The 11,993-nt window shown below is 37.6% G+C and overlaps 1 protein-coding gene across 9 annotated transcripts; it reads right to left on the bottom strand.

Annotated features, from left to right (window-relative positions):
- Positions 1–7,988: 7,988 nt before the first annotated feature.
- Positions 7,989–11,154, bottom strand: LOC147442930 (uncharacterized). Of its 9 annotated transcripts, XR_015190302.1 has the most exons (5): positions 9,397–9,599; positions 9,200–9,321; positions 9,086–9,122; positions 8,676–8,989; positions 8,016–8,495 (listed from the first exon to the last, which is right to left on the bottom strand). XR_015190302.1 is itself a non-coding variant. In XM_086529744.1 (4 exons), exons 3-4 carry the CDS (start codon positions 10,247–10,249, stop codon positions 8,380–8,382), a joined length of 342 nt encoding a protein of 113 aa, XP_086385870.1. In that variant the 5' UTR covers positions 10,250–10,322; positions 10,447–10,521; positions 10,915–11,154; the 3' UTR covers positions 7,989–8,379. The 9 variants fall into 9 exon arrangements, 7 of the variants coding, with proteins under 7 accessions (XP_086385870.1, XP_086385869.1, XP_086385871.1 ...); XM_086529744.1 differs by lacking the exons at positions 8,676–8,989; positions 9,086–9,122; positions 9,200–9,321; positions 9,397–9,599 and adding exons at positions 10,024–10,322; positions 10,447–10,521; positions 10,915–11,154 and having other exon boundaries at positions 7,989–8,495; XM_086529743.1 differs by lacking the exons at positions 8,676–8,989; positions 9,086–9,122; positions 9,200–9,321; positions 9,397–9,599 and adding exons at positions 10,024–10,322; positions 10,447–10,521; positions 10,941–11,152 and having other exon boundaries at positions 7,989–8,495.
- Between the last annotated feature and the right edge of the window lie 839 nt (positions 11,155–11,993).

The following is an 11,993-nucleotide window of genomic DNA, read 5'->3' as shown; positions in this document are numbered from 1 at the left end:
CCAAGCCTAGATATCTTCCATTATATACCCGGGTAACAAAGACAGTGATGGCCAGTCATTGCAACATGATTTTGTGATCAGAGTTGCCTAAATCAAAGAATCTATACGAATGAAATATATTGCCTAAATCAACAAATCTGCATTTGAATGCCTAAACCAATGAATCTGCTTGATATGTTTAAATTAGTGAATTTGTTGTTTGTTGGTGTGCTGTCTAAATAGGCAGATCTTCACTTGTGCTGCATAAACCATTGGATCTACACAGATAATTGATGTTTACTAAACTAGTTAATGCACACCAAGATGAGCATTTACACACTACCTAAATCAGTAAATTTGTGTGTACGTGACCAATGGACTAAACAAGGCATACACAAAGAAAACATTTACCACCTGACTAGTACCAAATTGGAGTAGGTTGGAGGGAATGCTGGAGATCTTAAGATAAGAAAGAAGATGGAATAGGAACTTGGGTGGTGTATTATATATATGGCATTTGGGTCTAAAGATACATAGAGAGAGATTACTTAGTAGAGATAATTGAAATGATCTTGCTAGATGTATATTATCAGAATGCATTGAGAAATTTCATACTTGAAGGGTCTCTGATATGGTAGCATTGTATGTAGCTTGATCTACCAAAGTGTTTCTCAAAGACAAAGTTCTAAAGATGATTTCTTGTCAGCAACAATTTAACCACACACTAAATACATTAGCATTTAGTTTAATGGTAAAATTGGTAAGAAGTTGGGATTGCTTGCCAATGAAAGGAGACATATTTCAATACAAAAAAAGAGGATAATGAAGGTGATATATAAATTTACAAAGTGATTTGAAAGGGTTGGACATCCAATGGATATAGGGCTTGTATCCCAGCAGTATTGAGATCAAAGAATGACCTCAAATGAAAGACTAACCATGGGGATTTATTTGGACAAATGCGAGGAAGTATATCCTTGAATGATTATGCAGGTACATAACATTATACTTGGGAATGAGTTCTAAGATTGATAAATTCCAAAAGTAATCGACAAATATTTATTGAGCTCATGATGAAGCACATTGATATATGATGGTTAATGACTAAATTTTTGGGTAGGTTAAAAGTAAGGGTGATGATGCATAGGTTGTGGTATCAAATTTTGACATAGGAGTAAGTACGCAATTTTAAGTAGCGTTAGCCATTTCACAAAAGACTATTGCAAATAATTGTACATCTTTGGGATAATGGATTGTCAAAAGAGTGAGAAGAGAGGAATTTGTTAGGTACATGTTGACATTGAGGGGATGGATACCCATACTCCTAAATATGGTCACAATAGGATAAACATTTGGGCTAATGACTCGTGGAAAGAGTGAGAAGAGAGGAATTTGCTAGGTACATGATGACGCTGAGGGGATGGATACCCATAATCCTAAATATGGTCACAATAGGATAAAAATATGATTTTCAAATGTTTTATCAACAATTGTTTTATGTTTCGTAGGTTCAATAGAGAAAAGTGCTAATTATCATGAAGTGTGGCAAGAGAATGTATAAAGAGATATTACTACTTGACTTAGAGAATAGGTGATTTTTTAATCTACTATCCACTGTAGTGCAACAAAACTTAAACATACAATCATTTAGTAAAAGGAACCGGACACAAAGTACGCAAATTATGCTTGTACACAGACAATTAAATAAATGAATAAAACAAGTCTACTTATAGAGATAGAAAATTTTGAAAATCTAGCAGGGAAATTTTATAGTTCTGAGTGAACATTATAGTTAACTAAAACCATAAAAGTAACGGTACAATTTGCAAGTTTTCTTAGTGCTTTACAATCCTTTGCTAGAGAGGTTGCATCCTCTTGCTATTGGACCGTGTCATCATCTATCCTTTCCTAGGTGACTAGAGGGATTTCCCACAAGTCCTTTAATGTTAAAGAACGTTGTTATGATCTAGATTAACAAGTTGAGATGGACATACATACTTTCCAAGAGCAACATTCAAGAGTTCATTGCCTTCAAGAATTAATAACATCTTTGCTTTCCAACCAGGAAACCCTTAGCTTTGAAAAGGAGGAACAAAATATTGGCCAAAAGGAAAACCATCGACAAGAACACTCATGTCCATATTTGATTGCGAGAAGACCTAAAAGATAAGATCACAAAATCTACACACCATATATGATGAAGGCCGCAAGCGATGAGGGACATCATCAGAGGATGAGAGAGACTTATGGTGGTCATACTTCACCAAAATGAGCAAAAAAGGATACTCGAAGAACGCTCAAAGAGGACGACACATGCCACATAAAAGGGCATGTATAAGGAGTTTTGTAACAAAAAAAGAGTCCTCAAAATAGAGATACGTGAGAGTCAAGATTGGTGGCCACACTATGTATCTTAAAACGCTAAATCTTGTGGAAAAGATTCATGCTAAAAAATTAAAAATGATGACAAATGCTTCACAAAATTCATTTTCTACGAACTGTGACTCAAATCAAAGAGTGCAAGCAAACAAACAAGTTTTTCTTGATTGCACTTTTTTTATTTTTCAAAATTTGAGCAAAAAACCCTCAAAAAATGATCCAAAGTTAAGGGTGTCAAAACACAAATCAATAAGTAAGTGTAATCAAAAGTTAATCACATCAATTAGAAAAATAACACCACTCAAAACACTAGCTATATTCTTTTTAACACAAAACAATCACTATTAGTGTGAGACAAAAGAGACTGAACCATGAAAATATCCACCCAACCTTGCTATATTTACGCTTGTAGCCGTACGTCCAAATATAGCACACCTTGACCCATGTCCGTCCTGGCCCTTGGCCTGTCCGATATTACCTTAGGAATGACATTACTCCCAACTTGGAGAAGTGTTTGCATCCTTGAAAGCAGAAGTGTTGATATCTTCATAAGAACACTATTGTTTTCTACCTTGGCATCCTTCATGGATCCAGTTTTCTATTTTGATTGGAACATGGTTCAGGAGGAAGTTCAATAAAATCAAGAAGAGCATCTTCATTTTCCATATTTTTGCCCCTTTGCAACCATCATGTGTAACCAACCCATATGCTTCAACATAGCTTGTGAACTCCATTTAGAACTCACTTGAGTATGCTAAACAAGTTATCACAAGTTAGATGTATTTAAAAAGAATACCTCTTTTCACTTTCCATGAAAGTAACTGGATGACGGAACTCATCAACAAAGTATAAGTCCTTGAACTAATATCATTCTTCATCAGTAAAAACCACCCCACCATAATCAGTGTTCAAGGTTGAGAACCCGGTTTAAACAAGAAGAGGCTAAACTTAGTTGCAACCTACTTTGTCTCATGGTAAGAAAACTCCAAGTAGAGAGATAATCTTTCTAATTGAGTTTCTTTGTGCTAATGTATGCACTTAGCATATCCTTTAGCACAAAATTAACACTTGTCAACTGCCTATCCTCTTTGGATAAGTGACAGTACTAAGGTGTGTTTCCCCATCGATTACAGACAGTCCTCCAAAATGACTGAAAAACACAAATCATAATTCCTTGATTAATCAATAGTTTTTAGGAAAAACCATCTTGGTTAACCGTAGTGAGTTGATCTACAAGCACCAGAACCAAGCCATGACCTCTATTGGCGATTGATAGATTTACAATTAATCTCATAGAGATAGCGCACATAGAGTGCGAAATGCTTTAGAATCTTTTAAATGTCATGAATGTGCATGCCGCTCCAAATCAGCCCTTGCTAAACACTAGGGCCCATAATACCTAATGTGCATGTATTAGCAAAAGAATATCCAACCTACATATAGCTGTACTTTCCAATGCATATGGCTAATGTTATGCTCACGGATCATGGGAAAAGACCTAAAAACTTTCCACATGAAAATCGTGCTAACATATTTGGACCATAATAGAATGTAAAAATCCATCATATCTTGGTACCAAATGAGCTAGTTCATTAATTAAACATAGTCATGCTATATCTGTAAACAACCATCCATCAACGTTGTTTATAGTACTTGTAACCTTGGTAAGTCTATACGGAGTACCCGATAATTTATGGCCACTGAAATGGCTCCTAATACTATGTGCTCAAAATGATCTAATAAACGGATGTGACTAGCACCTAGGGAGTCTGTCAAGACACATCATTAGGAAAGAGGCGCCAGTGTCAGTCCCAAAGACTCATATTCTCCTCATGTGGAATATGTCCCAAATAAGGATGTCCAAAAAAAGAACATCCTACAAGTACGGGATGTACTTATGTGTGGAGGTAACAAAACTCCACCATGTAGATCCTTAACTGCATAAATGTATCTAAGACACTACATCCCAAGATTCTTTACCTCTTCATGACCTTGTCATGTCTCTAAAGAGAAAAGTGGATGATCCTACTTGGAAAGATCAATGAAAGCATATTCAAAAATGAAATAAAACCAAATTAGATGCATACTTGGAGGTTGAACATAGTGGTCACTTATCCATAGTCAAATATACACGACCAATAGTCAAATATACACGACCAAATCTCCCACCTAAAAAGGCCTAGTAACCCTAATTGAAAGATTAGTGAAAATCAAGTTATGTATTGGTAACCCTGGGTTAAAATTTGAAATATCAAACCCCTTCTATATAAGCACTTCTTAGACTAGCAGCCGACGGTGACTCAACACAGTCTACCGCATCTAAGAGTGATTGGAATCAGCTTGGAAAGTTGAACTTGTCCACTATCCCTTGGTAGATTGTGGACTTCTTTCATTGAAAGTATAATTGTGATGAGATCAAACTATGATCCTCAATACATGTGGAGTGATTGTGTATTAGCTGAGTCATGCCCTTGAAAGTACTAAGCAATAGATATTTTCAAGTTGGAATCTTATTCACAAATGGATCTTGAAATAATCTACTTTCACTATGAACAAAAGAAAAAGATGTCTAACACTCCAAAGAATGGTAGGCATACTAAATTTTCTTGGGTGTTCAAACAAGAGGTTACCTTCTTTGAGGCTTTCTTAGTTTATTCATGTCACCTCATGAATTAGCTGCTTTTGATAGTTACGCCATGCCTACTTTTTACCACAGAAAGCGTCATTTATATTGGCTCAACCTTGTGCATAGAACCAATGATCTAAAGGGCCCACCACTAAAGAGATATATAATGATCACAAGCAGATATACCAGCCTAAATTCTTCCTTGATAGAATAGCTGATGTTAGAGCAAAAGTGTAAATTGTGCTTTAGTGGAGTGATTCCACAATACTGGCATGCCATGCATGTATATCAAAAAAATAGCGTGATAAACTCTTGGCTTCAATGAAGGTCTCCACAATGTGAGCAGATTCCATATGTGCCTTGCATGATGTGTACTGGCATGGATACATCACAGTCGGTCATTGAAAACCATAATTGTGAGCTTATATCCTCTTATTGCCAAACATCTGTTCCATTATTCTTGATCCTAAGTCAATGGATAGTACTTTGGCACGAAATAGAAGCCTTGCTTTGTATTAAGTCTGTCAAAGCACATTTCTTTGCACAAGAAAGAAATCTTAATCAAATGAAATTGAAAGAGACAAAAAAAAAAACTAGAAATGGAAATTATCTAACCTTCTCACCCTTCTAAGAGCAATTGTCTTCACTTGAGTCTGGCTGTATGCTTAGAAAGTTAGTGATGTTGGATGTATCTTGTATGCCCTCGTGGCTTGGTTCATACCAACCTCTAATAAGACAAAGGTAGACGTGTTGCCAAGTTTTCCCAAGTTCATATGCTACTAGAATATTTCAAGCTTTGAAATATTCTAGTTCAAATTTCCTAAACTAAAGCCTTACTTCGCATAAGTTCATCTAGAAGATGAGAAGAGTGGGTGCTCTTAGTTAACAAGTGCTTTGAGTGACACACAAATATCAAATAAAAAGAGAATCAACATTGTCAAGCTTTTATAAAGAACCGACCTTGACAAACTGTGTAGCTTATTGAGAATCATGAGATTGCCTAATATTACAAGAGATAGCTCCTGAAGCTTAGCTATCACATGTCATCTAACTACCAAACTTCTCTCGACCAAAGAAACATTTTCTTGTCAAGTTGACATTGTAGAAAATCCTGCAAGATGGAAGAAATTCAAAAATAAATCCACCATCCTTGGCATCGGAAGTCGTTAGCATCCTTGCGTACTTATTTTGCCTGCACTCGGGCAAAGTATGCTTTGGAGCAATTAGGGACCCAATGCGTTTACATAGATATGGAGTCATGATCTTAGAGTCCTACCATAATCGGAGCAAAACTTATTGAGCAAAGGAAAACTCGAGCAAATATCACATGTCATCTTAACTACCAAACTTCTCTCCACCAAAAAAACATTTTCTTGTCAAGTTGACATTGTAGAAAATCCTGCAAGATGGAAGAAATTCAAAAATAAAGCCACCATCCTTGGCATCGAAAGTCGTTAGCATCCTTGCGTAATTATTTTGCCTGCACTCGGGCAAAGTACGCTTTGGAGCAATTAGGGACCCAATGCGTATACATAGATATGGAGTCATGCTCTTAGAGTCCTACCATAACCGGGGCAAAACTTATTGAGCAAAGGAAAACTCGACCAAATATCTACATTGGTGGTGTTATGTATGCTTATGTGCCACATCAAAAGAACCACATTAACAAGTGAAAAAATCACGAGGCATGCCTAGTAAAAGGTGATTTCAAGTTACAAAACATAATTTTTGTGAATAAGAGTGTCACGTTCTTCATAGACCATGAATGCATAACCATTCTAAATTTAGCAATCTACATTACAACACAGTCAAGACACAAATCACTATAAATTGATGGAAACTCACCAAACATGTTGTTAATGCTATGAGTACACTCCTGAACGCTTGATAGGTGAGCATCGAGAATTAATGTCATCAATTTCCTATGTAGCTTATACACCAAAGGTCAACATAGCTTCTTTTCTGGTGTTGCACTTGCACATAAATGACACAAAATATGGCAACATGTTTGAAGGCAAATACTTAGTAGCTAAGTTAAACTATAAATTTCCACTGCACATATAGATGCTTGAAGGAATGTGGATATACATTCCCTTTGAGTTGAATAACCTACAAAAATGCACACTTACATAGGGCAAGCGAGTATATTTGAAGCCAAGGTAATGTAAAGGTCCTTTGTATGCCCACAAATACGTGTGCGCACACACACATAGAGTCACACACACAAATAGGGGTTATGTTGCAAGCTCGATTTTGCAGGCACACAACTACAACCTCCCCAATGGAAGAGCAACCTTAGCTTCCTTGCAGTGCCTCAAGGATATAGTAGAGATCCTTCAACTTTTTCTATTGTTAGACATACCATATGAGCATCATATGATCTTAGGAGTATACTTTGTATAATCTTAGAAGAATTCCACTTTGTACATCATACAATGTTTTGCAAGAGGCTTCGACAATAGGCATCAAATCAAATTTGTTCCATTTGACCATCTATATAATATTCTAATGTCACTTTTACCACCAAAAAATTATACATGCTTGCATGGTAACATACCGAGATAGAAGAGAAAAAGGAAGAGAAGGAAATTATGTGAGTGTTATCTATCCATCAAGGATCTAGGAGAAAGAAGATATGGAGATTATTACGCGACAAGGAAATTCACAAAAACGCCCCCCACATTGATTTGAAATAAAGAAATGAATAAAATCAACCCATATTATTTTTGATGGTCCACATACTCATAAAATTTTGTGAGGAGGAGAGCCTAGTACGAGAGAGAGAGAGAGAGAGAGAGAGAGAGAGAGAGAGAGAGAGAGATTCCAATTTTGATCTACCATGGCACATGAGGCACTCTCCAGTTGATGAGGCACTGTACAAGACGATGGAACATGCCAAGAAGTCAAATGGAGCTGCAATGCATGCAGAAGAAAGACGCAAGAGGAGGGAGGAGTAGAGTTGATTCTTATCTTCCTCGTGATGGCGGCGATAAAGATGGCTTATGCACAGAGTTGCAAATTGAGCAGGAGAGGAGAGGGCGATGCAGAGGTGCAAGTGTTTCCAATGTACATAGAGCAATATCTCCAAAAATACAATAATTATGGAAGTCACATCTTAACCACATTAGAACTAGAAAATACATACTAGCTTTGAAAAAAATTGGACAGATTTTCCTTCGTACATGGAGAAATATCTATAAAAAAAACCATAACCCTTCAGGGCACCTCACTTGAGGATTTCAAATCTTAATCGAAACCATCCATAATGTACACAAAACCCAAAACTTGCATATCCACTTAGAAAAGTGGATATCAAAACATGGCACGATCCATGTATACATAGCAAGACATAAATGTGGATTTTTTTTTATATATTCAATGTGATTGCATAGTCCTTATGATGAGTCACACTCATCATCGATGTAGAGACTGCACCCTCGACATCTCTTATGGATAGAAGCATCATAACGTGTATCCGTCGCGATGGTTCTAGCCATCCCCTCTCCATAGGCTGGAAGTACACTTCCATGCAACAAAAACAAAATGTCAAGCAATCTTTCAACTTGAAAGCAAAACAAAAAATGAAACATCAAAGCAATGCCTTCAATTTATAAATACTAGCACTAGCACAAAATCGGTGTTAAAAAAAAAAGAGAGCAATGTCAATGTCATAGTAAGAGGTGTAGCTCACTAGTCTTCATAGGGGTTGACATGTGAAGGCATGTCACCCTGATCATCAATATGTAGAGATGTGGAGATCTCCTCCCTACATTTTTTAGGACGGAGCAATGGTAGCACATATCCTGAAATGAGTGGCTCATTAATGTCTATCACCGCATGCCCGTTCTGATTTTCATGCAAGCTACAAGAACAGGAGTTGTTCCACAACTGAACAAGTGCCCCCACGTCGACAAAGTGTCTCCACAAAACATGCAATGAAGGAATGGCTCCGTTGTACTCCATCCCACAAAGATTCTCCCAAAGGTGATCTAGCCTGTGAGAGCTCTGGAAGGTGATGCATCATGAAAGAATCCAAAGACTGCTTACCAATGCGAGAAAACAAGGTAGTGCTCTCTGCTATGAATCAAGGTGGATGCATACCTACATTGTGAACCATAAAGAAGAGAGAGCAATGACACTGCACAACAAGTGATTGTATGAGAGAAAGAAACACAAGAAAATAAATAGATATTGACGTGGAAACAAATGTATCACCTCAAGACAACCACCAAGACTCTCAATATATTCATATGCTCCATGATGGAGCACTACAATGCGTCGATGAATAACCATCTCAGAAGCACGACAAAATCTCTCCACCCAATTAATGGCTTCTCCTATTGATAAAAGTGACTATCAAAGACAATCAACAAATATTATGATTTTATTGCGAAAACATAAAAAACACACACCTGCCATAGATACCATGATCAATAGCCACCCATCATCTGCCAATGTTGAGAATGCCAATTGAAAGCCGGCACGTACATGATCCTCAGTGCAAATGTCCCATTGAGGTAGAATAGTGGAGCCCAAATGGACCCACCAAAGGGAAGATTCAAGAAAATAAAATTAGCAGCCCATGCAACACTTCTCCCTCCACGAGTGTATTAAATACTCTCTCAGTGTGACCGTATGAGGTGCTCATGAAAAGTAGTCCATGCGGGATTGCAGACACCCTCTCTAAAGTTTGCAGCTATGGAAATGTAGTCTCCAAATATGGCCATGCATTGTGAGCCAATAGAAGTAGATGAGGCATGTGGAGGAGATTCCATAATATAGATGAAAGAGATACTCTTTCTAGCCACAATTGTGCCACGAGTAGCTGAAGCATTTAGACAAAGTATAATGAGCCATGTACGAAGCATTAATAAATATATTAATTGTTTACTTGGATCTAGCTCCACATCCTCCTCTATGATCATATCAACAAACGGCTCCTTTCCCTTGCGAGAAGTGCGCGGCTCTTAATAAAAACACTTCAGGTTAATATACTATGCAATTTAACATATAGTACTATGTAGAAGAGTAAAGTATACCTGCATGACTCTCCTCTTCTCTTCCTGGTGGAACATCTTTCATCACATCATGCTTTGAAATTGCCTTATGTAGCTCTATCTCATGGCTTAGAACATGCCCTTTCTCCATATCTATCCACCATGGGCAATTGTTTACCTCCCATGGAGCCAAGGTGTGCATACCAAGGGGGTACATGCAAGCATCTTGAGTCACCACCTGAGTCCATTGTCTCGCCAAAAATGGCATGGCCGGTAAGATACCCTTTGATACCAAGCATGCCGTTGCACTCCAAGCTCTATTTTCTTTTCTCTCTCTACCTCTACACACCGACATGAGCTTATAATCTTAGTCTTGTTTAAAGAAATATAATCAAGCTCACGAAGTGTTTTGAAAGATGTGCGCAGAAGGTGCCGCCTTTGACTTGAAAATATAAACCACCACACCTTTGAGTGAAGGGATATAGCAATCACCGCATGCCGGCATGCGAGGAGAAAGGCAAAAAGGAAGTGACTCCGTTCCTGCACAATTACAATCAGATTTAATGATTGCACTCAACCAATGAGCGTGATTGCCAACTTAAATTGATATTTGACTCTAAGCATTGGGTTAATTAAAAAATCGGCCTTTATCTGCTCTTTTGCAAAACCACCGCATGCCGGCGTGCAAGGAAACTTGAGGTAGGCCGCATGGTGGTTAAACAAAACATGCAGCATCAACAAATGTGTGATTGGCAGCTTAAATTGATATTTGACAGTAAGCATTGGGTTAATCAAAGAAAACGGCCTTTATCTGCTCTTTCACAACCATCACACACCAGTGTGTGAGGAAACTTGAGGCAAGCAGCACAAGTGTTTAAACAAACAGGCAGTGCAAGTTTCTAATCAACATGCAGCGCAGGGTGGAACAAAAACCTGCGTAAAGTGATCACAAAACCTACGTTGCGGTTTGTCGTTCCCAGCTCTGCGTTGTGGCCTCCTTCCTATGCAGTCAGTCCTGCGGGATTATTGGTTACTGCAGCGCTCAGTCCTGTGGGAGGCCATGCTCACTGAACCCTACAAAAAGGCGCAAGCCGCCATGAAACTTTTCCATGAGCAGGAGATATAAATGCCCTGTTTGTAGTTTACGCCTTTATAGTAACGCCAATGCCTTAGTGAAAAGTCTGTATGCATTACGCAGCCTTAGCTGTAACTGGCTTTACACTGGGAGTGAGCGCACCGACTTTCCTTGGGATTGGTCATTGATGACCTTTTTTTTGTAGTGGTTTTTTTTGTTATTTGTGCCAAGTTTCTAACATGTCCTCACTTGCACACTGATTATAGATAATAGATATATATTTTTTGTAAGTTAGCGTACACTCGGAATTTAAAATTTCACAACTAAAAGCTGCTATGTAGAATATAAGGTATAATGGAGTTTGACGTCTTTATCTAATGTTTATTTTGTATTTACATAATTTCACATTTTTTGACTATAAGGTATAATACATTTGGACATGTTTATATTGACGTCTTTATATAATTTTTACATTTTGTATTTATATAATTTCACATTTTTAGACTATAAGATCAAAAACATTTGGACATATTTATATTGACGTATTGTGACTTATTTCAAGAACCCATGCGCAATAATCATGATATTTATTAACAACACCATGAACTGTTATAATTGGAATGACAATGTTGCATCTCATAGTTATACTGTTAGGTGCGACATAAAAGCTAAGATTCTTGAACGTCTTCTTTTTGCTGACATTGTTAGGAGTCCTTTGGAAGAAGTGATTGCGCATATGTACAGACACATGCATGGTGCATTGAATAAAGGATTGCCCATTTTCCAGAGCCAGGTGTTTATGTGGGGCCCAAATGTGTACAGGTAGGACATCGTGTACATAGTACATCGATTTTCATCGTCACCACTATCAGTGTCTTTTTTCTACAATAATGAGGAGTTGGTAGAGTGTAAAAATTCTCAAGGAAGATATCAGCGG

The sequence above is a fragment of the Adiantum capillus-veneris genome, chromosome 14 (assembly GCF_014529385.1).
Source record: "Adiantum capillus-veneris isolate H3 chromosome 14, ASM1452938v2, whole genome shotgun sequence".
Lineage (NCBI taxonomy): Eukaryota > Viridiplantae > Streptophyta > Polypodiopsida > Polypodiales > Pteridaceae > Adiantum > Adiantum capillus-veneris.
Note: the sequence above shows the minus strand (reverse complement) of the source record. Positions and strands in the feature narration are given on the sequence as shown.

What these genes read in the sequence shown, in the direction of transcription:
- LOC147442930 (XM_086529744.1), bottom strand. Translation starts at nt 10,249, where the DNA reads ATGCCATTTTTGGCGAGACAATGGACTCAGGTGGTGACTCAAGATGCT. An exon ending in AGAAGAGGAGAGTCATGCAG is followed by an intron (nt 8,496 to 10,023) that starts GTATACTTTACT and finishes GTGTACTTCCAG; the next exon opens with CCTATGGAGAGGGGATGGCT.